This window comes from Olea europaea, unplaced genomic scaffold (genome assembly GCF_002742605.1).
Source record: "Olea europaea var. sylvestris unplaced genomic scaffold, O_europaea_v1 scaffold2775, whole genome shotgun sequence".
In the NCBI taxonomy this organism is placed as follows: Eukaryota; Viridiplantae; Streptophyta; class Magnoliopsida; order Lamiales; family Oleaceae; genus Olea; species Olea europaea.
The window spans coordinates 31,013-58,160 of record NW_019246212.1 but is presented as its reverse complement, the minus strand read 5'-3'; the positions used below and the strand labels follow the sequence as shown (position 1 = coordinate 58,160).

The window sequence follows — 27,148 nt, the reverse complement described above, 5'->3', positions numbered from 1 at the left end:
AATTTTTTTTTTTTTTTTTTTTTTTTTTTTTTTTTTTTTTTTTTTTTTTTTTTTTTTTTTTTTTTTTTTTTTTTTTTTTTTTTTTTTTTTTTTTTTTTTTTTTTTTTTTTAAAGATAATTAAATATTTTATTAATCAATGCATAATACAGAGAAAGTGTACTATCAATTTAAACCAGAAAGAAACAAGAAATTGGGTAGCCCGATATGCCTAGTAGCTGCAGCCTTAAACCAAGTATACTATGTCAAATAGAACAATTCTCCAATCTACTCTGTTGTTCGTGTTTGATCATCAAAACAACGACTGTGTCTTTCTCTTCACCTACACCATACGATGCAATCCGGAATAAGATCCCATACAAGCTTGCTATCCTTATCAAACATTCTACTGAAAGCCTCCACTACAATGACAAACAGCAATAGAGAAAAAAAATCCCCTTGCGTCAATCCTCTGCTACTACGAAAATAACCCTCCGGACTGTCATTCACCATAACTAAGAAAGAAACTATAGAGATATAAATCTGGACCCACTGGCACCACTTATCCCCGAAGCCACTCGCTTGAGCATATACAAAAGTAATCCCCAATTTACGTGTTCATAAACCTAAATGTTAAGCTTACATAACATTCCTGGGACTCCTAGGCGCAGTCTTGAGTCAATACATTCATTTACTATGAAACTGAATCCAAAATCTAGCGCTTTTTTATGAAAGCATTCTAAAACTTTACATTACTTTCCTTAACACCTCCTTTAATCTATTAGCCAAAATCTTTGCAATGATTTTGTACACCCCACTCACTAAGCTAATAGAACGAAAATCCTTAACATTCATCGCTCCCGGTTTCTTAGAAATCAACACAACAAATGTACATTGGCGCTTCTCAAGGACCTTCCACACTGGAAGATATAGGTAAGAACATACACAATGTCTGATCGCACCACTCCCCAACAAGCCTCATAGAATGAGAAAGAGAATCTGTCTAGTCCTAAACCTTATCATCATTCATGCTAAACACCACCTCCCTAATTTCATCCTCCCCAAATGTTTCCTCTAACCAATTGACATCCTCCTCATTAATAGTAGAAAAATGTAGACCCTTCAACTCTGGCATCCCGTCAAACTGCTCCTAATAAAGAGTCTGATAGAAATTGACCAAATTGGTCTCGATATCCTGTAGATCCTCGTAAGTAACCCTATCCACCTCCAACATAGTGATGGAATTGTTGCGCCCTTTGGAATTAGTGACCCTATGGAAAAACTTGGCGCATTTCCCCCCCTTTCAACCACTCGACTCTGGATTTCTGATGCCAGGTAGTCTCCTCCATCTCCACCAACCTCTCTAACTCTTCCCTTAGTTCACGTCTCACCCTCTCATCCCCTACCAATCCTCAACTTTCCTCCCTCCTGTCCAACTCTTCGATGTCTGATAGGCATTGATTTTTGTCATAGTTAACATCTCCTACCACCTCCTCATTCCACCTCTTTAGATCCCTTTTCAACGCCTTCAATTTCCGATCCAACACATAACTGGGAGACCCCATGAAGTTATAGGATGCCTACCAAGTCTGTACTTTCCCTAAAATCTTCTACTTCAAGCCACATCTTCTCGAACCTAAAAGGCTACTTTCTTCCACTGCACCTCGCATTCCTAGTTAACGAAATAGGGAAATGATCTAAATACAACCTCCACAATCTCCTCTGAGTGACATCTGAATACTTAGCCTCCCAGTCCCCACATACCAGAAACCGATCTATTCGGGATACAATAGATTGGTCCCAATTAGATGACCAAGTAAGTCTCCCCAATCATAAGCAGATCCACCAACATGTTCTCCATAATAAAATCTGAATATTCCTCCATAGCCCCTATTAATCTTCCCCCACTAGATCTTTCAGTGGCAAACCGAACCACATTAAAATCTCCTCCAATGCATGTTGTGAAGTTCCACCAAGCCAATTCACCTCCTCTCATTTGCATTAGGCCCATAAATTCCTATGAACATCCAACGGAATCTATCCCCAAATTCTAAACGAACGTGATAGATTAAATATCCCTTCACTAACTTCCACCATATAAAAAACTCTAGTATCCCACATAACTATCATACCTCCTGAAGCCCCCAATGACCCTGTCAACTGATACCCCACGGCCCCCCATAGGCTATTTACGACAGCCCTCGAGACGACCTCCAACTTTGTTTCTTGTAAACATACAAAGTCAGCCTTCCATCCCCTTACTAAATTTCGAACACCTAACATTTTTCCAACTTCATTAAGCGCTCTCACATTTCAACTAATTATTTTGGGAGTCATCTACACGCTCCACTATCCCTCCCCATCAGGCCTCCTTGGCTCACCACCCCTGACATCATAATTTACTGAACATTCAAGCCGCTTAAGCTCACGATCCCCCATTCTTCTTGTCTTACACCCTGATGTACTCATCCCCCTGTCCCCTATTAGCCTCCAGTTCCTCAAATAGTTGCAAGAGCTTATTTTCATACCCATCAGAGGACACACCTACCATGTTGCTGAAGTCAAAAAATTTTTGTAGAACCCAATTTGATGGTGTCTACGTCAAGTGCACTAACTTAGGCTATCTGCTCAGCATAAATAGGATCATAGCAGTTTCCTTACTCTTCCTCCACCTGTATGTCATTGTTTGTATCTCCCTTCTCGGCGCCGCCAACCCATACCAAAGCATTATCATTCCTTAGATCCCTCCTTCAAAGACTTGGGAAGTCTCCTACAGTAGGTGTTCACTACCATAGTTGTTGAGCCTGTCGTCCCCAACTTTTCCTCAATTGTCGAAGCAGAACATTCTACCACTATAATTCTAGTCTCTGGCTTGCTAGCCGACAATGATCTTTCTACAGGTGGAATCATATCCATCGCACCCACCTTCATAGAACAATTGATTCGGCTCTAATGTGTACCTCCGAAACCAAATTCATAATTCCTGGCTCCCCTAATTTAGCCAAAGGTTCCGTCTCTTGATCTGCTTTAATGATTGGGTCCATTTCATCCATATCTATTCCTCCATCTTGAACCTATTTCCATCACCAAAGGATTCCACCGCTTCAAACTGTGTTTGAGACTTGCCACTAGGCTTATCCACCACCTGTTTATCTTTAGTTCGGCCCATATCGATGTTAGCTCCTTAGCATCCAAATTCACTACATATTTTCCAGTGGTTGAAGACTACTCCAATCCCACCCCATAGTTATGGCAATAATTCTTTCTAGGCCCCACTTCTGACCCACTTTCCACTAGCTTGATCAGTTCATCCAATTCTCCTTTCAGCACCACGATACGAGCCCTTAAGTCGGCATTAGGATCTCTCCTCTCATTTCCCACCATTTCCTTATTCACCAATACCCGCTGATTGGCATTCTACGATGCTCATTGGTTTGCCGTGACTTCAGCATAAATCCTCCCTAGTCGACTCCTTTTGTCATCTGTTCGATGCTTAACCTTATCTCCGGCAACAAAAGAATCAATAACTGCCTGAAAAACGCATGAAATCATTGCCTATCCCTCTCCATTCGGACCTTCTAGCACCATCACAACACCCTTCTGACACTCTCCCCATATTATGCTATCATTAAAAACCTAACACGACTGTTTACACAGCGTTGTGCCAAGAAAGCTCGTGAAGATTTATTGAACTTGATGACGAATTCCTCTATCTTACTAGCTCCCCTCAACTTATCTACCATATTCACCATCCAAACGGCGCCAAATCAGCCCATGCAAACTGCATCCAATATCTTTGATCCCCATTCTGATAGCTTAACAATACTTGAGGCATTAACAGACACTACAAACTCCTTTGCCTCAATTCTAAAGCGAGAACTGAAGACTACTTCATAGGTCCGTTTCCCATAATTTTGCACAATTGAGCCAGCTAAAGGTGGAACCAACGATTGGAATGGCCTCGTTGTAGTGCAGGGAACCTAAAAGGCCGTTGGCGACGACGCGTGGGCGGCAAATCAACACATTCTCCAAGGGCCTATCCTGCTAGCATCGAAACTGCCTGCAAGACCGGTCGGATAGGCGCATGCGGTTGTGAGATGGCTGTAACAAGGTGGGTCAACCTTGTCACCGTTACTGGATCTGTGCGATGCCTGATTCCTTCGTGTATGGTGTCGCCAAGAGCCTCCATCTCCTCACCGGAGAGTGCGTCGTCGTGTCCTCCATGGATCCGAGTAGAGGCAGCGCTAGGGTTTGTAGCCGCCGCGTGCCAGAAGGTTTGGCTTTGTATTTGAGGCGTGAGGCCGATAGGGTTTGGTTTACTGATCTAGGCATCGTGGCAAGCACCAATGAAGCCATGTCCGGTTGGGTTGGGTGGTTGGGCTTGGATGTTGTGAGAGTCTCCCATCTTCGCTATACTAGAAGAAATTATTAAAAAGAAAACAAAACGTCTTTAACATTGTATGAACTAGTGAACAACTCTACATGCAACTTACTTTCATCTTCTTAGGTAAAATTATAAGAAATTATGACCAATTGAATAGTCAATGCTTGACCTGCCTTGTTACATTTGGAAGTTACTTACCCAGATTTCACAAGAATACTTTTACATGTTGTCGACTTGTAGTCACTTAATTTATTGATAAATTTGAATCATTAAAAGTTAGAGCACATTAGAAAGTTAGTAATTTCTACTCCATTGAACATTACTTTCACCATGAGATAAAAATATATTCAAAATGACAGAATCACATGCAATGCATCTCATCCATGATATCCAGGAGGATAATAAGTGCCACCGACAAATAAAAACATGCTAGTATTTATTAACTTCGACACCTTGGGGTTGACCAACCATTTCCAGTTTATGTTCAATTTTTCCCCCTATTCCCATAGTTAGCTCTTTCCAGACGACAAATCCCCTCCCCTTCTGGCCCTGCTGGACATAAATAATTTGCCTACCACAACAGCAAGGATATGAGGCTTGAATTCCAGCATTTCATCTAGGTATATTTAATGCATTTTACAAACCTGTGCAGGATTTAAGTTTCTCCAAGGTGGCTGCAGTGTTGCCAACTCCCACAAAATCACACCAAAGCTGTATACATCTGATTTTTCATTTGATGGTTCATCACGGAGAACTTCGGGTGCCATCCACTCCGGCTACCGAAATGGAAAGAAGAAAGGAAAGAGGTCTCTTTATGATATGATTTGCACAACCCCAGCTAAAGATTAAGGCATTATATCATTGTACAAAAGCAATTGAACTTACAGTTCCAGCAGCTGACTTTGATGAAAGAAATGTGTTTGCTTTTAAACGGGAAAGACCAAAATCACAGACCTGATTAATACAATAGGCAGGTAAGGTACATCAAAATATGAGTTTATTTTTTATTTATTTTCCAGCTATTACTCGCTACATGTGCTTACTCTGAGACTTCAGAAGAAAATAAACAGTTTTTTCTTAAGATATGCGGGAAATTATATGGTGCAATGAGAAACAGACACTTGTCATTCTGGCCAATTTTTTTAGAAAATATACATTACATATATTGCTAGGTGAACTCTCTCCTACATGGGATGCACCCCTTTCTTCCCTAGAAATGAAAAAAGAACACTTCCTGAGTTCCACAAGTGAACATAAAAATGCTAGATATACATGCACAAATAAGACATGTAGGAAACAAATAGATTCTGTACTTCTGAGAATTGGTTCTCTATATCTTACGTAATTAATTGTATTCATTGACGACTTGGCCAATGGTTTGTACATGGTACGAAAGTTGTTTGGTTAGATCTTTTGCACGGATTTTAGGCCACAGTCAACTGCAGATTGTATGAATATTTGAATTTAAGATTTTATTGAATGACAACGAAGAAGTAGATTTGTTCCAATACAGAATCTGAGCACTGTTCTCTAGAATTGTGGTGTTGTTTTAAGTATTGTTCTTCCAGTTGTCTTGCCCAACTCTTTACATTGCTCCTTTCAACTAGTTCATTTTCTTTCCTCTTTCTTGTATCTTTCTACTCATTTCTCCTTGATGCACCAGTGAGTTATGTTAGAAGGAGGATCTATCACCTATATCAACAAAAAACATCGACCACGTACTGTTAGACCTCTTCGAGCCAGTCGAAAATATTTGCACTTGATAATGCGACCTCATAAATAACAACAAAAACATAGACCATATGTTAAGCCTCTACAAGCCAGTCAAAAACTTCTTTGCTTTATAATTCTGTACTCCAAATACTACCAAGACCATCGACTGAATACAGATTAACCTGTTAAACCTCTTTGAGCCAGTCGAGAACTTCACTTGATATTGCAAATTTTGTTAGAATGGGTGAGTCAATTCATGCATGCTCCCTTCGAAAAGGATGCTACGAGAACTGAGATGTTTAAAAATCTACTCTGGGTAAAGGCTTGTTATTTTTCTATGGGCTCTAAGTGACAGAAGGTCTACCTCAGGATATTGTAGCTTCATAGGCAGAACATGGAAAAATGAGAAGATCATGGCCATAATGTGGACTAAAATCTTGCAGGGAGAACTAGAAGCAGAGATTGAAGAACCAAGAACATTGTAATAAACACTTCATTGAAGAGAAAATTGGCGGTGATCTAATTTGTACTCCTGTTTATCTTTTCAGGTCCTTCCAGTTGCCCAACATCTCCACAAAAGAGATCTAATTTAACATTTAATTCCATGGTAAGCCAGCTAGAGAGAACATGTTCAACTCGATAGGAGTATTGGAAACAAATAGGATTTACTAACTTACAAGATTTGATTTTTGTATTTTACGAAATTAATTGTATTTACTCATATGAGTCAATGGTTAGTAGACAGTAGGACAATTATGTAATTCAGATCTTTAGCTGAGACTTAGGCCTATAATGAGCTGTTTGATAGATTTTTGTTTTAAGATTTCATTTCAATGAAAGAAATATTTGACATTAAATGTATAATGGTTCCATAGATGAAGCTATCCCCACCAACTGCATATGACAATGCATTTCACAAAATGATTATAGCAAACAGATGCAACAAAAAATCAAGCTGTAAATATCATCTCGCTTACCTTCACTGTATACTTTTTATCAACTAAAAGATTAGGAGATTTCAAGTCCCGATGAACAATGGGAGGATTGTGTTTATGAAGGTAGCTCATCCCCTTCACCTGTAGAAACAATGTAATTCACCAAGTCCAAACATCAGAATGTAGGAGAAAAAGAAAGAGGATAATGACACAACGGAAATAGTAAGACGATATTATTAGCACAGTAGCAAGTCCATTGACACAGAGTGATTTGCATCCATACAACATCATAAGCCATGCACAACCGACGCCTCTCGTCCAGCACTTCTCTTGCATCAGGTCTACGTAAGAGTCTATACAAACTACCTCTGGAAAAGAAAAGTGAAGTCACAGTCTAAGTCAGCAAAAACTATAGAAGGCATTATAAAATAGACTAATAGCTAACATTCCAAGTTCATAATTAATCTAAGTATAGAAGTACCGTGATAAATATTCTGTGACTATGGACAAGTTTGGCGGCTCTGTTACAGCACCCATAAAAAGTACAATATTGGGATGGCGCAAGCGTTTCATAATTGCCACCTGATCCAGAAAAAGAAATGAAGCTAAATAAACAACCAAACGTAGGACCAGAAAAGCTGAAGGAAAATTACAAGACAGAAAATACCGACCTCCCGTAAAAATTCCTTGTATTGCTCTGCATGAAAATCTTGTTCCATGAGAATCTTCACAGCAACATCCTGAAAGATATAGGCTTACATAAGATTAAAGTTAAGGGAATCAAACCTCAATCATGTAATGCAGGAAAAAAAAGCATTCACGTGATTCAAATTAGAATACAAAAAGAATAATGAATTTAAAACAGAAAAAAATATCCAGAATACTGAATAAGGCCAACGGTCTGGAAAATAAGAAAAAAATAGGTTTCACTGGTTTCAAAGAATAAGAGAATGGATATCTTACACAACCATTCCACTCAGCATGGTGGACCGTACCAAATGAACCTGCAAAATTATTAAGCACACAAGTCATAAGTGCTCCAGAGAGACTAATCCTTTCTCCACTACATAAGAAAATGACAACATGGTTTACACCCAGCAATGCTTTTATGGCAGATGTACCTGCGCCAATTCTCTTCTTTATAACAAGATCACTCCAGGGAATCCTGAAATCTGCAACATCAATTGCAAGTTCACTTGTTTTCGATGGAGCCAGTTGAATTCCAACAAAGCTCAAATCTTCATTTGTTTTTAGTCTTGGATCCAATAGGTTGTCTTTGTGTCTGGTTGGAGGAATATGCTTTACAGGGATCAAATCATTGGTCACATCTGTGGAGCTAAAAATATTATGAGGATTAGATGGGTCCAAAAGTGATGGTTCTTTATCATGTACATTTGTCTGAGAATTCGTTGGAGACAGTGGCAATTGAGAAATTTCATCTCGGTTGCTGATTCTATTTTGATGAACCCTATCTGATTGTTTAGGATAGACGGAGTTGCCAACATCTCCATCAACAACAGTATCAGCTGTCACAATAATAAAAAATCTTCGGTTATGAATTTAACCCAGCTAAACTAATAGGATGGTCGTCAAAAACCGAAGTAACATAATGAGCATAACACCGTCCAAAAACCAAAGTAAAAGAAACGAACGTAGAAATGCAATTAGAAAGATTTAAAACACAAGACAAGACATTATAAAATTTTTAATGTCAATCCTCAAATCACTGAGATTCAAGTAGATCTAGCAATGGACTGAACTGAGTGGCAAAGGGGATTCAGGTAGCTGACTCCCAAGTTTTTTGGGAACAAGATTTAGTTTGTTTTTCCTCTTGTTTTTAATTGCTCAAATCACACGGCTCCCAAAAATAAAATTTGTGAAATTTTGGTATATCACATTTAAATGAGGGTGTACATTCTTTAAATCAGTTTTTGGCAATTTTGTGAAAAGAAATTAAGAAGATTGTGCCAACTCAGTTACTCAAATGAGAGAACACAAAAAATGAGGACAATGTTAAACTATTGCTCACATACCAATTCTAAAGACTGACAAAACAGATCTAAAACAAAAGAAAGGATGCTAGTTTGTGAAAAGAAATCAGTCATGAAAATACGAACTAAAACAAACAAATGCTGAAAAATGTTCAGCAAATAAGTGGCACCAGATCCAGATTAAGTTGGCCCAATTTATAATGTAAATATGAAATATTCAGAAAAATATCCAAAGTAAATATATTAATGAAACAAAATTAGCCCGACATATTTAACCTTGAGAACAAATGTATAAATAAATGTGTCCTATACATTCGTTAATTGCTTATTTTATTATCGGGAAAATATAGAACGGCCTAAGATGCACTGACGCCCTCCCAACACCGACGAATCAGTGTTCGACATGTCAAAAAAATTCCTGGGGGTGTGTCCAAATCATTATTTTATCGAAAAAAAAAATTCACTTTACAATATAAATATAAGAAAAAATTGATATTATTTTTAATCAAAGACTTATTGTTTTGTGTCAATACTTTCTTGAAAAATTGTGTGTTGGCATGTCCATGTCTGTGCTTTCTAGATAAAATCCATCGTTTCTTACAAGTTAGACATTTATTTTTTTCAATTACTGGATGTAGTTACTGGTAGATTTACATGTAAAAACAAAAATTTTAGACAGCCTCAAGATGAGTAAAATAGCAGATGCATATGCAATATGCTTCCATTTCATGGAGTTTTGGGATTTTTATTTATTTATTTATTTTCATCTCAAACCATTCTTAGATCTGAGTCATTTGACCAAAAAGTTATTTAGCCATTATATACAGATAAATAGAATAAAACAATTTGGATAATTCAAACTTGTATATACGCATATAGTACATAATTATTATTCATGAACATCTCTGTGCCTATGCGTATACTTACGTTGGAATAAAATCAGTCCAAGGAATGTTAAAAAATTTCAGTATATTGAAAAGGTAAATTGAACGAAGCTTCGTTCCAAATTAAAACAATGACGAATATTTCCCATCCAGGTTTTGAAACTACATCAACCCCATGTGAGAAATAAGAAGTCAGACCGACATTCCCTCTTTCGGCAATGAGTTTGGTTGACTGACTGACTGACATTTGCCATGCCAAAGAGCGAAGTTTCAAAATGCTTTGTTTATTATGTCTCCTCTCTTTTTATAATAATATAGATGCAAAAATCTTGAAATGCCCATTTGTTAACTGTTATAAAAACAAAAATTGTGGAATGTGATCATTCAGTTCATTTTTTATCAGAGAGTAATAGCCTTGTCAAAAATATCAGTATAGAGTAACATGGACAGAAATTGCAAAAATACATCAAAAGATAACATGGTTGGGTTGAAAAAGAGACAGGAAGCAAGGGGAGGGCTAACTTGGTGAAATTTAATACCCAAATTAAAAAGAATTTGACCAGAGAAATTCTTACCTGCCGAAGAATCGTTAAATACAAGATTAAGCGATTGAAAGTCTGAGAAATACTGTTTGGCCAACGACCTGAAATCCATTGTAGGTTGAACCTGTTTGAATCGTGGAAAGTGCAGTGGTGAAGAAATTGAGATGGAAGAAGGACCATTTAGCAAGGAGTTCGGGTCGCATAAGAATCCTGGTTTCTCAACCAAATCAACAACATATTCCCTGTGATGCCAAAGCCAACATGTTCATATTATTGAAACTATTACATAGGACAAAATTTAGAACATCCTTATACTATGATGCCCCTCAGATCAAAGCAGCTTCTCATAAACCTCAAAAATTGAAATGACAGAAAAATTAAGGAAAGCATGGATTATATGCATTAAGATCTACCATACTACCACCTAATAAACTATGAACACATTAACATAAAATTAAGAATAATCAGTTTACGTTATAATCTTATTTAAGATTTGTGGCCTTCTCACAGTAAATCATCTCTCTTAAAATGCTAATCCACGATGTGTTCAGACTCACTGTAGCATTCTGCTTTTCATATGTCATTCTTTCGAATGCTTTTCATGTCATTCTTTCCACTTTGTTGACCAGGTAAGAGCACTTTCTTTTATCTACGTACACATTGAATAAATTTACATGATAAAAATGGCATTATGAGCCATAATATATACCTGTCAATCCCAAATCGAACAAGACATGAGGAAGCATAATCTCTATTACAATATTTACATCCATAGGCAATTCGACATGGTAGGCCAATGAAGTCAGCTAGAACCTGCAGAAATGCTAATATTCTTAGGGTGGAGACAAAATCAATACTCTAGATGCATTTTGAGGGAAAAAATTCTTCCAACAGCATATCAATTTAAACAAGGAAAACATATAGGAATTAACTTAAGAGAAGAAACAATCATCTCCGAACTAGAAGGGGCACGCTCAGAGGTGAGTGGACAAATATGATCCAACGCAAATGAAATAATGATAAGATAATATGATAGATAATTATGATGAATTTACTATGAGGTATGATAGGAGCTGTAAATTAAAATCTCAAATACAGGTATTTAAATGTCTCCACAGATTTTCAAAACTATACTAATGCAAGTACCAGAACATACTTTGAATAACAAAGCCCGGTGCCTGCAAAGTCCAACAGTTAGACTGCCAATTGGAAGCACAATGGATCCTAAGCAATTCTTGAGGTCATCAGTGCAATCCTTCCAGATAATAACCAAGTCATCTTCCCCATTCGAAGCTGCATCTCTTGGGAAGGAAAAAGAACTTAATTACAACAAGAACAGAACAGAAAATGAGTTCAAACTACACATAGAAGGTGCTAATGCTCACCCCATAACATTGCAAACTAGCTTTGCAAGATGATCAACAACCTCTTCCTTGGTGATGCAACTTGATGACACATTATGAATCCGATTCTGTAGCTCTTGCAAGCGGGGATCACTACGGCGATCTACAGAAATTACTTCAATTGATGAAACAATGGCAAGATTGGCGGTCTTTAATGATTCAAGTGATGGGATGCGGCCACTTTCTTGTAGATCCGAGCATATGGTCCAGACATATGGATCCAACCCATGAATTGAGTAAAACTCATCAGGAACTTTGTCAAAGTAGGATAAACTGCCATTTACCTGATGAAAATGAACCTCCAACATGAAAAAATATAGAAATATTTTAATTTGGGAAAGAAGCTAGAATAAGATAACAATAAAATCATCATCTGCGTCACAATATTCATCGTCTGCTAAGTTACAAGAAAGACAATATATATGTGTGTGTGTGTATATGTATGTGTGTGTATACGCGCGCGCGCGCATGTACACACACACATATATATGCACATATACATACATACATACATATACATGTATGCATATATATGTGTGTGCGTGAATTGATTCTTCTACACGTGGAGACTATCAGACTACAGATCACACTGTCCATGAGATAATCCTTTGAGATCCACCTCTCTCTCTTTTATTATCCAGCTTAACCTAAGCTGAGATTCGCAGTTCTATACCTATCTTTCACGGTTCATGCAGCTCCCAAAAAGTCAATTAACTATCTGGCAGGTGATATTGACTCTAATAATTTCTATTCCCTGTGCATGGTTTAAAGTAAGAAGAAGAGGTAGCCAAAAAAGGACGAGTTTGAACACAACATGAAATGGACTATGTTCCAACATTCTGGCTTTGCATGCTCCTCATGTATCCTTTGGAAGTTTTGATCATAGGCAACTCAGAACCAACTTAAATTAGTTCCTAAAGAACACTTGACCAAGTAGCCGCAAGCTACATTTTGCAATTTGCATAATCAACGGCCAAATAACAGAAATCACAAATACTTAATTATCGTACATCAGTGTATGCAGATCTTCAGATAGTATGCAATACATTAATAATTACTGGTTAACATCTATATTTATCTAGTAAGCAATACTATGTTGAATCGTTATCCACAAACTATAATTTATTAGATAAGTGTTATATATCTTATTTTTACAGATTTAAGACCCTTTAAGCATTGCACCTTGAGAGGAAGAATGATATCACCTGGTAATACTCCTCTTCGGTGCATCTAAAAATCCAACACTCCACTGCATGCCTTTTAGTTAAATTACTAAATATGCAGCGTCTAAAATTCATTTCATAACCAATTTGCATCAAATACCTATCTAAGTTCCAGAAATCCAAAAAGATTTTCTTAAGCACATGCTGTGCCCGTATATAGAACCAAATAAATGACAATAACCCTAGGCACCGTTAAGGATTAACAGAAACAATCATCATAAAAGTCTGGAATTAATTAAGTTACCCAAAATCGATGGGACATAGCCTCTGCAGAGGCAGACGAAGTAGAAGCTCGAGATGCGGATTCATCAAGCATGTGATCCAAGAAATTAGGGTCATCAGTGCAGGTAGCTTCAGAAGATAACCGTAGAGCCAAAGCTTGCTGCAATTGATAACTCTCCTCCGTCTGTTGCGCCCAGCTCTTTGAAGAAGACGAGCCTCCACCGCTTCCGCCAGACATCTCCGCAGCCTTCACCCTCATTTCACCGCCGCCTCCATCGCTTGTTTGCCCAAAAGCCGCTACCTCAGTGTTCGAGAGCGACGGAGGATAGTATTCTCCAGACATCGAGCTCTCCCCAAAGCTGCTCCCACTTGACTGCCTCTGCATCCCGATCGACGTCGGAAACCCCGCCGGCCCGATCCGGCTCTGTGGCGGCGGCTGAATCATCCGCTGATCAATCACGTCCCAGTCAAAGCCCCCCCGTTCCGTCTTTACTTTATTTTTATCTCCGGAATGAGACTCGTAGTACGGAGGCTGCGGTGCCACCGGTCCACCGCTTGTGGCTGAGAATTTCGAGTCCTGTGGCGGTTGCTGGTGAAATACTGGGTCGTCAGGACTTTGTCTTAGTAAAGTGTAATTCGATCTCCTGCTGCGCATTTCCATCGAACAAATTTACCAAAAATTGAAAAAGAAATCACAAAATCCAGTTCACCGTCATTGGTGGTCAAGTTTTACACTTTTCTTTCTCTCTCTTCGGTATTGTCGGAAAGAGAGGGATGTTTAGAGGGAGACATATATTTATTTATCTAGTCACTTTTTAGTTTTATTTTCATTATTAAAGGCAGGTCATTTTCGTGTTCAGTTTATTTCATTCTATGTATCAATATTTGAAAAATATACATCACCAAATTATATCCCAAAAAAAACCAAAAACAAAAAAAAACTTTTTACCACACATTCTCAAAAACGAGAATCATTTTTAGGACAGTCAAACTTTAAAAATTAAATTTCTCACAAAAAAAAAAAATCACAACCTTTCAAGTTCTACAATGCAACTCAACTAGAAGTTGGCAAGAGAAGAGTGACCACCTATCATTATGAAGGCAAGACAAAGCTGTAACTCGTAGACAAGATATGAAATGAATAACGAATGAATGTAAATGTAGTATTACTAGTTCAAATCCAAGGCTCAGCGCTTTGTGTGTATTTTTATATGGAGTAATTATTGTCACAAAATTATAGAATAATATAAATTTTATTTATTATAGCAATAACATAAACAAACAAATAATGAAAACTACAAATACATAAAAATCGCAAAAAATACTATAAATCTGCAAATTAAGGCCAATGCGTACACAATTTCCTTAAAACAGATTTATTCCCTCACCGTAGATACTTGAGATTAGTTAGGATGTCTGTCTTTTAGAATACAACGAAAAAATCAGTAGAATCTGAGCACTTCAATTTCTACTCTAACAAAATAAATTTGTGCAAAAACAGCCACCACCAAGACTTAGTTGGAAAATGAAACATTTCTCTGAGATCTAGAACTGGAAATGATACAGAGATCTGGAACTGGAGATTATGCAGAATAATGTAATTTTCTGGTATTGAATGGTGGAAAACGAGCTCAATTATAACATTGGCTTTCGTGAATGGTGAGTAAATTTATCCATTAACTCAATTACAATGGTAATAATTATTGGAGTTTCAATAATTTCAAAAGCTAAAAAGTTAGTTGGAGAAAGCAAAAAATTAGTAAAACGTGGCACTCTTAAGGGGTCGATTTTGCTCTGTTTGGTCCAATATTCATGTATGCAAATCGCGTCCACACATAAGTTCAAGCCTTGATGTACAATTTCGGTCGTTGATCTGCACTCCTTCACAAGTACGTGGAAAAAGCATCAATGCTACACATGATTACACTCTTTCAAAGTGTAACCATATATAAAGTGGTATTTACTTTCACCAACTTTCTAGGTGGAATAAGCTTAAATATAGTTTTTCCTCCAACATAAACCATCTTCCAATGGTCCACTTTGAATTTTAATTTCTCATTTATTATTTTTGGCAAGTAAATATATGATTTTGATATTCTCATGAAGGAGAATACGGATCAAATTTGATCTTCCAAATTGAACTAATGGGTCTCACCTAAAATTGTGCCAAAAGTCAGCTAAAAAGTCATTTTTCTAACAATCCCCAACATTAATGAAAATTGAAAGCGACGTAGAAATGTAAAACATAAAAACTGGGTGATATAGTTCAATGGTTAAAACCTACATAGGATAGGTAGGTATTATCTTTTGAACCTTTCCCCGTGAAAGCATATTACTTTTCTAGTTAGCCAGTAAAAGCGCTGTCTTTGAACTGTTGTCCCATTTATGTAAGAAATGAGATACTCTACACAGGATTTTTTTCAACACAATTCAGTTCTTTTTATTATGTTTGTTCTAACCATGAACATATGCCATCCATTGGTGGAACTTAGTCGGAACCTCAATACCATGTAGGGGAGGCGCTCTGAATCAAACAAAAAGCTTATTGATTTAATTGTAGGGAACTAAAACTATTAGCTTAGATAGCGTTCCGGGAAAATCTAATTAGTTCATAGCAATTTACGTAAAATAAGGGCTAAATATTCTACGATAGCTTTTCCCTCTCTGTAATTCTTAAAAAAATGACATTATACAACCAGAAAGTTTTCAAGGTAAAAGCTAGGAAATAAATTAAAGGAAAAATTGCAGTAGAAGCCCCAAACCTTTGAAACACTGGCAGACTTTCTCCAAATATTTAATTTGTTGCAGCCGTCACCCCAACCTTTCCAAACATTGTAGGAGAAGCACTTTTGTACGGTTTTCATCCATAATTTCGTCAATTGACAAAAAATTTAAGTTTGACCACATTTTTAATATTTTAATAGGGGCAAAAGAGTAACTTTTCATTATCATATTAAATAATAATTAAATTAAAAATAAGAAACGAAAAAAAAAACACAAACGCACGCGCCCCGTCTTCTTTAACCGGACCACCGCCACCTCCACAACCACCTGCAACTGCCGACCATCATCCAACCCATCACAATCCCTTTAATTTTCCTTGACTCGATTTCACCTAAAGCACAGGTACCATGCAATTGTCAAAGTATGTAGTCGGCAATGGGGGATTCAATTGCAACCTACAATTTGCTACAAAATTGAAATGCACCTCGTCATCTGTTACCACTTCCTCAACCTCTGTGGCAAGTTTTCCCCAATTTGCAGAGGAAACCAAGTAAGAATATTCATTAGTAATCATCCATAAAAACGACGAAAAAATTACTTATTTCCTAAGCTCGTCTAGGACAGTTGTATCCTGCAATCTTACACACAAATTCTTCTTTGAGTATCCAAGAATATTGCCCGTCTTCTTGGAGCACGTAATCGAAAGTGGAGGAGAAATCTATATCAGAGTTCTTCATGAATTCTTGGAAACTGCTACCCTTCGTGTATAGAAATGGGATGAGAAAAATCATATTTAGGTTTAGATTGCAGCAATGCCACTGGATGTTAGTTTGCCTGAATTCTGCCAAAAATTATAGCTACGCTTAGTGCAATTTGCTAACAAATGAATGGATTGAATTTAGTAGCAGGTGGTTGTGGAGGTGAAGATGGTGGTGGAGATGGTTCGATGGATTTTTGGTTTGAGTTGGGGGTGGGGTTGGGGGTGGGGTAAGAGGAAGAAGACGGGTCTGTATGTGTTTTTTTTTCATTTCTTATTTTTTAATTTAATTATTATTTAATGTGATAATGAAAAGTTACCCTTTTGCCCCTGTTAAAATATTAAAAATGTGGTCAAACTTAAATTTTTGGTTAATTGACGAAATTATGGATGAAAACCGTCCAAAAGGGCTTCCCTTGCAACGTTTGGAAAGGTTGGGGGTAACGACTGTAATAAATCAAAGGCTTGGGAAAAGTCTGCTAGTGTTTCAAAGGTTTGGGGCTTCTGCTGCAATTTTCCCTAAATTAAATAAAAGTGTCTTAAAAAAAATAGAAAAATGACGAAAGGAGTACGCTTGGTTCTATTAGAGTTCCTAAGAATTGAACCACATACAACTTTCTTAAAACGCAATCCAACTTCTCTCTCACATAGGTAATTCCTTATTGCAAGTAACCTACATTACTTCGCTCGATTTTTTACGCATAAGAATCATTAAAAGTATGCTGCTTATCATTTATCCTCATGAGCATTACTATTACACCATATGAATGGACAGGAGGTAACATCCCTGATAGTGATTCAATTAAGTCTTTAAAAATAGGTTTTCCATTTGAACCTAGATATTAGGATCTTCAGTCAATTAAGTTGGGTTTCCTTTCTATTAATTTATCCGTTCAAGGGTTTATGTCCCATTCCTTTCGATAATTTTCTAACTCTTTATTTAACTATTTGGTTAGCGGATTCACAATGTTATCATTTGACCTTACACGGTCAATAGAGATAACTCCAGTTGAGAGTAGTTACCTTATGGAATTATATTTACGACGTAATGTCTAGACTTACCATCGTACAAGTTACTTCACCCTCTTCCAATTGCTGATTGATTATCACAATGTATGCAAATTGCTGGCAAGGATTTTGATCATATTGAAATATCCTCTAAGAAGTTGTACAACCACTCAGCCTCTTCTAGAGTTATAAACTCATATTCCATAGTAAATTTGGTTATAACTGTTTGTTTAAAGGATTTTCAAGATATAACTGCACCTCCTAATGTGAACACAAATCCACTAGTTGACTTGGAATCTTTTATATCAGATATCCAATTTGAATCACTATATCCTTCAATGATTGCAGGGTATCTGGTATAGTGCAATTCGAAATTATGAGTATATCTTAGGTACCTCAGTACTCTTACTATTCCTTTTCAATGACCAGCTCCTGGATTACTCGTGTATGTACTCAATTTACCAACTATATAGGTTATGTCTGGTCTTATACAACTCATCAAGTACATTAAACTTTCAATAATTCTTGAATATTCTACTTGAGAGACATTTTTATCTTTATTTTTAAATAGATGTTGACTTGATCTATCGGTGTTCTTGCCATGCCAGAATATCGTTATTGAACTTTTCTAAAATTTAGTCCATACTAGTCTTTGACACATGCGTTGCACGAGTTTTGTATTTATTGTATTTTTATTAGCATCAAAATTGTAGATTTTTCGAAATTGGTTGAAAATTCGAAGTATTTGGTGAAATCTAATTGTTTGGTTCATTACATTAGCGCATGATGCATGGAGATTTCTTTCTTGTTTTTCATTTTTTTCCTCATTTATTTATTTTTTATTTGTTTTGTTTATATTATAAATTTTTTTTTCGATTTAAAATACTTTTTAATTCTTTTTTCTTTATGAAAAAACTTAATTTTTTTCAATTTTAATTAAAAAATATTTATACTGTAAGAAAACACTGCAACACGCAATTTCCATACCTCCCAAAAAATTAAAAAATTAAAGATAGTATAAGACGGAAAATATTTTACAAAAAGTTACTTATAAGTAAAAAATTTGAAGAGAAAAGAATTAAAAAGAATTTTAAATTGAAAAAAAAATTATTTGTAACGTAAAACTACGATACTGATTTCTCTCGACATCATATTCATATGTATTTGTATTTTGTGCTTCATATATATTTAATATTTATTTTATATTTATGTTGAAAAAATAAAAATCTGGAAATTTTTTTAAAATTTGATTTGGTAAGTAAATGTACGGTGTTCTGTATTCTAGGTATTTGTAAGTGCAAAAATGGGTATATAAAAATACAGCAAATTGCAAATACGGTAGGCAGCATATATGATAAGTTGCAAATACGGTAGGCAGCATATACAGTAAGGTGAAAATACTGTAAATTGCTTGTAAATACGGTAAGGTGAAAATACTGTAAATTGTTTGCAAATACGGTAGGCTGCAAATACGGTAGACAACATATACGGTAATGTGCAATACGGTAAGCAACATATACGGTAATGTGCAAATACGGTAAGTTGTTTGCAAATACGGTAGGTAGCATATACGGTAAACTTTCTGCAAATATGGTAAGCTACATATATGGATTTATAATTTGTTACGAATATATAAAATTTATTTAATATTGAATTTCTTAAGTATTAAATGTTGTAATTCAATATTGTTTCATTTTTTATAATTGTATTTCCGAAAATTAAAAAAAAAAGTGGTTATGAAATTGCTAATTTTTAAATGTGTTTTTTTGTTGAAAATAAAAATAATTTTTTTATGTTATTTGTAAAAAAAAAATAATTGTAATTTTATTAGCGTAATAAGAAGATTTATTATACATTTTTATTTTTTACATTTTGTGAAAAATTTTGTTTATGGTGATTAACAAATAATTTTTCACACACGCATCATGCCAACAACATTAAGAAATAATAATAATTTTAGTATATATTAAAAAAATAATAAAAATATTATGGAGGTAAAACGGAGGCTCATGCTTGAGCCTCAATAATTACGGAGGCTCCAACGTGCATTTTTTTATTTTATTTTTCCTTTATTGGCTCTTAGTACAATAATTTAATTTCATTTAATCAACTTAATTTTTTTAATATTCCTAAAATAAATACATAAAATAATGGAGACTTACTCTTTTTTCATTTTTACACGCTACAATCATACTTCTCTATTTCTTCACACTATCTCTTTCACTATTTTCTCACGCTATCAACCATGTATCTTTAGAAAGTTTATTTTTTAGCACATAAGTAAATTTAAATAAAAATATTATTTTTATATATGTACGTAAAAAGTATACAGTAACCATTTGGATAACCAAAAAATAATATCAATCAAAATGTTTACGAACTGTTTAAATAATAATTTATTGAGGTAGTGAATTCAAAGGCAAAAGTGTGAATTCCATAAATATATGATTGAAAATATGTTTGAAAAAAAATAAATTTTGAAAAAATGAAGACCAAACATGTTAACAAATGAATATATTTATTTTTCGAGAAATGAGTTTTTATTATCATTTCATTTTTATCATGAAATGATTCTAATCTTAATATGTTAGATTGTGCTTCAAAATTATATAATTTATCAAATATAATTTTTAAAATTAATTTTTATAAAGTAATATGTTTTTATGATTTTTTTTTTTTGAAGGAGAAATATAATAGTACTAAAAAATAGAAAACAATTAAATTCTTATTAATTTTATAAAATAATATATTATGGAGGCTCAAGTATGAGCCTCCGTTAAACAGAGGCATTAAGGAGTCCGTTAAACGGAATGCCTCCATAACAATTATGGAGGCTCAAGCATGAGCCTCCGTTAAACAGAGGCATTATACTTACAAAAAAAAAAAATCATAAAACTATATTACTTTAAAAAAATTAATTTAAAAATTATATTTGATAGATTATGTAATTTTGAAGTACAATCTACTATATTAAAATTAGAATCATTTCATGATAAAAATGAAATGGTAATAAAAACTCATTTCTCGAAAAATAAATATATTCATTTGTTAACATATTTGGTCTTCATTTTTTAAAATTTATTTTTTTTCAAACATATTTTCAATCATATATTTATGGAATTCACACTTTTGCTCTTAAATTAACCCCCTCAATAAATTATTATTTAAACGGTTCGTAAACATTTTAATTGATATTATTTTTTGGTCAACCAAATGATTACTATATACCTTTTACGTACATATATAAAAATAATGTTTTTATTTAAATTTACTTATTTGCTCAAAAATAAACTTTCTAAAGACACATGGTTGATAGCGTGAGAAAATGGTGAAAGAGATAGTATGGAGAAATAGAGAGGCATGGCTGTGGCATGTAAAAATGGAGAAAGAGTAAATATGGTTCTATGACATAATCCTCCACGCTGCGTAAATTGAGAAACGCAACAAAATCACTGTATCAAACACGTAAGATAAACGACGTCGTTTCTTTCTCTCAATAAAAAAAAAAGCTTCAATGAGACAAAATGGAAGAATCTACCTTTCTTTCTACAGTAGTGAAACATTGCCCTTTTTATATAGTAGTGATAATGTGATTGACTTAGAACAAGCCCATTTGATGTTCTAGAAATTTTGATTCGAAGCATAACATCAACTAAACCTATATCTTTCATATCAAATCTTGAATTTAACATATTTTTATTATATTTAATCATCTTATTGTCACTACCAACAATAAACATGTCATTAACTTAAAAATATAAAATGACATAACAGTTTTCAGTATCCTTTAAGTAAACACATTTGTCACATTCGTTGATTTTAAATCCACACTGCATCTTGATATTATCAAATTCTTTGTGACATTGTTTAGGTACTTGTTTCAAACTATATAATCATTTCATTAATTTACAAACTTTTTTTTCCTGACCAATGATGCAATCCCTCGGGTTGTTCCATACAATTTCTTCCTCTAAATCTCAATTTAGAAACGCAATTTTAACATTCATTTGACGTATTTCAAGATTTAGCGAAGTGACAATCGCAAAAATTATCCAAATAGATGTTATTCTCGTCACTAAAGAATATGTATCAAAGTAATCAAGTCCTTCATGTTGTTTGTAATCTTTTATTACTAATATGGCTTTATAATTATCAATAGTTTCATCTGCCTTCATTTTTTTTTTGAAAATCTATTCATAGCCTAATGGTTATGTCCAAGAGAAAGATCCACTAGCTCCCATGTGAAAATTTTTGTAAAATGGAATCTATTTCACTTTTAATGTCATTTTTCCATTGAGGTCCTTTTGAAGAGTTCACGGCTTTTTGATAGATTTGAGATTCAATTTCTAACATATAGGTCAAAAAATCAAGATCATAAGATTTTTTTTATCTTTTCCCTTTTGCTACGTCTTGCTTCAACCTCAACCTCCTCTTTTAGTTCTTGGTAATGACTATTTCCAACCATAATCTCATGTGTATATTTAGAAGAGTTTACTTCAATTTTGGATCTGTACGAAAATACAAGTTCAAATAATGAAGCACTTCTCAATTTCATTATCGTATTTTTGTGTATATCTGAGATTTTATATCCATGCATAAAAAATCAATAAGCACTACTGTTATGTGTATAGCCAATGAAGATGCAATTTACAGTTTTTGACAATTTCTTTACTTTCTTTGGTGTTAGAACAGTCATTTTAGCATGATACCCTAGGCTGGTAAGTATTTATAAGAATACATTATTCATTTCTATAACTTGTAAGAAGTCTTTTTCATTTTCTTTCGGAACACCTTATTTGAAAGATAATTTGTTGATAACATAACTTCTCCCACATATTTTGAGGTAACCCAGAACTTACTTACACTGCATTCATCATTTCTTTTAAGGACAAATTTTCCATTCAACAACATCATTTTGTTGCGATAAATAAAGTACTGTGATTTCATGTATGATTCTGTGTTGTGCATAGAATTCAGTAAATGATGCTTCATATTTACCACCTTAATTACTTCAAAACACCTTAATTTTCTTATTAAGCGGATTTTCAATTTCATTCTTATAGAGAATAAATTTCTATATGGCTTCATCATTACTTTTAAGCAAATATACATAACAGTATTTTGTACTATCATTAACAAAAGTAATGAAGTATTTGTTGCCACACCTTGTTAATTTTGTCTCAACACAAGTTTCGAACTTATGTTTGGAATCAATATAAAGTACGGGTATGCAATTTAAGTTAACTAGTCTACATAAAGTATTATAGCTAATATGCTTTAGTTTACCATGTCACAAATTGGAAGACTCAATAAAGTAAGTAAAAGAGCTTACTCTATTCATTTTTGGCTTAATAATCATTACATTTAACTTAAACATACCATCGAAAATATAACATTTTCTGATGAATAATTCACTTTTTAATAAAATAACTTTGTCTGACTTAAACACAATACAAAAATCATGCTTATTCAGAAAGGACCCAGAGACTAGGTTTTGTGATTTTTGGCACATACAATACATTGTTAAGAGTCAGTTCTCTTCCCGAAGTCGTCTTCAGAACCACATTTTCTTGATATTTCATTTCAGAAGTTACTGAATTTCCTATAAACAGCTTCTCTTCATTCTTAGTTGCTTTGAAAGCAGTAAAAAGCTCTTTATCAGAGCACACATGCCATGTAGCTCCCGTGTCAATCCACCACTCTTTTGGGTTTGATCTCGCCATATTTATTTCAGAAATGACGGCTGCGAGATTTATCTCCAACACATCACGTGCCATGTAGTCAATCATAATTGTTTTTTCTTCTTCTTTGGAAATCTGTAATCCGAAGACTTATGACCTATTTTGTTACAATTGAAGTATTTTCCTTGAAACTTATTTATAGAAATTCCACATTTCGATTTTGGCTTAATTCCTTTGTCGTCGGATGGTTTAGGCTTGTTTTTGTAAGTCTCATAAACTCATGCTCCACAACATTGGCTTTAGCAACATCGGGATTGAACCACTTCTTTCTAAACTTTTGTTATCTTTTTCGATTCAAAGTCTAACAAATAGTTTTTTAACATTCATTTCCTTTCTATCATGTTTAGGATAATTCTTGAAATCTTTCCATACTGGAAGTAGCTTTTAAATAATTGCAGCCACTTGAAAAGTTTCACTCAAGATTATCCCATCGACATGAATCTCATGAAAAATCACTTGAAATTCTTGCACTTAACTAATTACAGTTTTTGAGTTCGCCATTTTATAATTTAAGAATTCGTAAGCAATGAACTTTTAAGCCCCGCCATTTTATATTTTCGATCAAAAGACTCTCACAAGTCCTGTGTAGTTTTCATCGTGCTACACATTGTATAGGGAATTTGCCAAGCTATTCATGATATAATTTAACACAGAAAATTCGAATGATTCCAAGTATCAATTGCACCAATTGCTTAAACATCTCTCTCACCCTCTTTGAGTTTTGGAGCAGTCTCATTCGAAAATCTCACAATATTTAAGATGATCAAGTAAAATAGCATTTTCTGCCACTATCTCTTGAAATTCAAGTTGTTGAATTTTTTAGATTTTTCTCCACAATTAATCGAAACAGTAATGGTATGGCCAGTTGTGAAAACCACAGTTTGACTCACAACATGATTTGACAATTTAGCTACAGTCTAAGCCACAATATAACACCCTTGAGCCACAACAGAGTCCACAGCCTGATTTCCATTAGCCAGAGTTTGGGTCACATCCATGTTGGTACATTCAATTGCCATTTTTTAAAATCAAATAAATATCAGTTTTGAACAACAATAATCTATTTGCTTTTACTGTCAAAATCTATTTTAAATTTGTTATAAAATATAGAATAATATAAATTTTATTTATTGCAGCAAGAATATAAAATAAGCTGGGAATGAATACAGCAGAAAATATAAATCATTAAAAATACTATAAATCTGCAAATTAAGGCCTGTAGATACACAATTTTCTTAAAATAAATTTACCCACTCATTATAGGTGCTTGAGGTTGTTTGGACGTTTGTCTCTCAAAATACAATGAAAGAACCGGTTGAATCCAAGCATTTTAATTTCTACTCTAGGGAAGTGAATTTGTGCCAGAACAGCACCACCAAAACTTAGCTGGAAAATGAAAAAATTCCTGAGAACTGGAAATGATGCAGAAATTTGGAACTGGAGATTATGCAAAATAGTGTCTGGTGTTGAACGGTGGAAAAAGGAGCTCAGCTATAACCTTGGCTCTCATGCATAGTGAGTAAATTTGTCCATTAATTCAATATTATAATGGCAATAATCGTTGGAGTTTCAATTGTTTAAAAGTTAAAGAGTCACTTAGAGAAAGCAAAAAATTACAAAAATATGGACAATCCTAAGGGGCCAATTTTGCTCACTTCAGTCCAACATTCGTGTACACAAATCGTTCCCGCACATAAATTCAAGACTCGATGTACAATTTTAATCCTTAATTTGCAATCCCTACAAGTGCACGTGGAGAGAGCCTCTATGCTTCATATGATTACACTCTTTCAAAATTTAACCATATATAAAGTGGTTCTCACATTCATCAACTTCTTATGTGAGATAAACTTAAATATAGTTTTCCCTCCAGCATAAACTATTTTCCAATAGTCAACTTTGAACTTCAATTTCTCATTCACCCTTTTATCATTTTTTTTTTTTTTTGCAATTAAACATATGATTTCGATGTTTTCACAAAGTAGAACACGGATCAACTTTTATCTTTCAAAGTGAACGGATCCCACCTAAAATTGTGTCAAAAATAAGCTACAAAGCGATTTTTCCAACAAATTTTCTAGTAATTTGAGAACATATAGGTCTCGCTTGAAGAAGACCATTGATTGTGAATTTAGAACTAGGCGCAGTTTGATTTGGATTGATTTTGACTCTGACCTAACCAAAAATCAAATTAATTAGTTTTTGTGAATTTCAACCCAAACTAGCCTACTCTAACTCTTAAATCGAATCGAACTGAACCAAATCGATTTATTTAGTTTGGTTCGGTTCGTCGATTTGGACTTTTAGACCAAATTGCATTATAAAAAATTTATACATTCAAATTTTGGGTCCACTTAGATTTCAAGAGCTAAAATATCTAAATAACTTTATATTACAGGGACTATTGACTAACAAATATAATCAGGTTAATAGAAACAAATTAACAAAAAATTTAAGAATTTTGTTGACAACATCATAGATCGGAGGGAATCGAGATATAGTTATGAGATTATGTCTTATCTTTTAATTTTTTATTTTTCTTAAAAAGGGTAACATATGTAAGTGGGTTGGATTGGTTCAGTTAACCAACGGTTTAAGGCTTCAAACTGTAAGTATTATGCGCTAGGTCCAATCAACTTTGGATATAAATACTTTTATATATAATTAATGCAATTAAATGGCAGATCTATTAATTAATTAATAGACAATTAAATAAATAATAGAGTCCGTAGATTCAAATATTTGTAATTTGTTAATCACAAGGAGTTGTGATTGTGAGATACAAATTACATCTGACTGAATCTTAAATCATCCGTGGTCGTCAGTAATAACGAGATACGGATATCGTTATTACGAATATATCATCACGTGTGGCATTTCTTACTTGTGAAGTAAGTAGCTGATCTCCCAAGTTAAAGTGTGGTGACTCTTAAATGAACACGTGGATGTTTGTTATAGAACAAAACATTGGAGACCCGTCGAGAGATTCCACAAGAACGAAAAGAAAAGCAAAAAGATTGCAGATCTGGAAAAGGTACAATCTTATCACAATTTCTATCTAAACACAAAGGCGATTCTTGGTGGGAATCGAAAATTATTTTAAATTCCGCTGTGCATGTATAAGTAGATTTCCAACACAAACTATAGTTGAACTGACCCATCATGATTTTGTTTAAAAACAAAAAAATCAATTACGTGTATCAAATCAACCCGACCCGACCCGAGCCTATTTGGTTTGGTCGAGTTTTCGATATTTTTGCCCAGCCTAGGGAAGTACAGGAGCTTCCTATCAAACTTGGGGACGAACATGTCTCCATTATTCTAATAGCCGATGATAAATAATAGAGTCCGTAGATTCAAATATTTGTAATTTGTTAATCACAAGGAGTTGTGATTGTGAGATACAAATTACATCTGACTGAATCTTAAATCATCCGTGGTCGTCAGTAATAACGAGATACGGATATCGTTATTACGGATATATCATCACGTGTGGCATTTCTTACTTGTGAAGTAAGTAGCTGATCTCCCAAGTTAAAGTGTGGTGACTCTTAAATGAACACGTGGATGTTTGTTATAGAACAAAACATTGGAGACCCGTCGAGAGATTCCACATGGATAACTATCTGAGTGTCGGCGGTTAA

The 27,148-nt window shown here is 34.5% G+C and overlaps 1 protein-coding gene across 6 annotated transcripts in view; it reads right to left on the bottom strand.

Moving 5' to 3' along the window:
* LOC111383843 (serine/threonine-protein kinase CTR1-like) overlaps window positions 1-14,054 on the bottom strand; it is a 17,044-nt gene extending 2,990 nt beyond the window's left edge. For 3 of the 6 annotated variants that reach the window (XM_023008011.1, XM_023008010.1, XM_023008009.1), the window contains exons 1-13: window positions 13,297-14,052; window positions 11,812-12,128; window positions 11,583-11,727; window positions 11,136-11,239; window positions 10,460-10,668; window positions 8,131-8,535; window positions 7,973-8,013; window positions 7,681-7,749; window positions 7,491-7,591; window positions 7,293-7,377; window positions 7,052-7,150; window positions 5,247-5,315; window positions 5,006-5,137 (exon numbers count right to left, since the gene is read on the bottom strand). In XM_023008011.1, the coding sequence (XP_022863779.1) occupies window positions 5,006-5,137; window positions 5,247-5,315; window positions 7,052-7,150; window positions 7,293-7,377; window positions 7,491-7,591; window positions 7,681-7,749; window positions 7,973-8,013; window positions 8,131-8,535; window positions 10,460-10,668; window positions 11,136-11,239; window positions 11,583-11,727; window positions 11,812-12,128; window positions 13,297-13,935 (2,415 nt within the window). In that variant the 5' untranslated portion in view covers window positions 13,936-14,052. Of the gene's footprint in view, window positions 1-5,005; window positions 5,138-5,246; window positions 5,316-5,937; window positions 6,054-7,051; window positions 7,151-7,292; window positions 7,378-7,490; window positions 7,592-7,680; window positions 7,750-7,972; window positions 8,014-8,130; window positions 8,536-10,459; window positions 10,669-11,135; window positions 11,240-11,582; window positions 11,728-11,811; window positions 12,129-13,296 lie in introns of those variants that run through there. The other 3 variants (XM_023008013.1, XM_023008012.1, XM_023008014.1) reach the window with 3 other exon arrangements.
* Window positions 14,055-27,148: the final 13,094 nt, after the last annotated feature.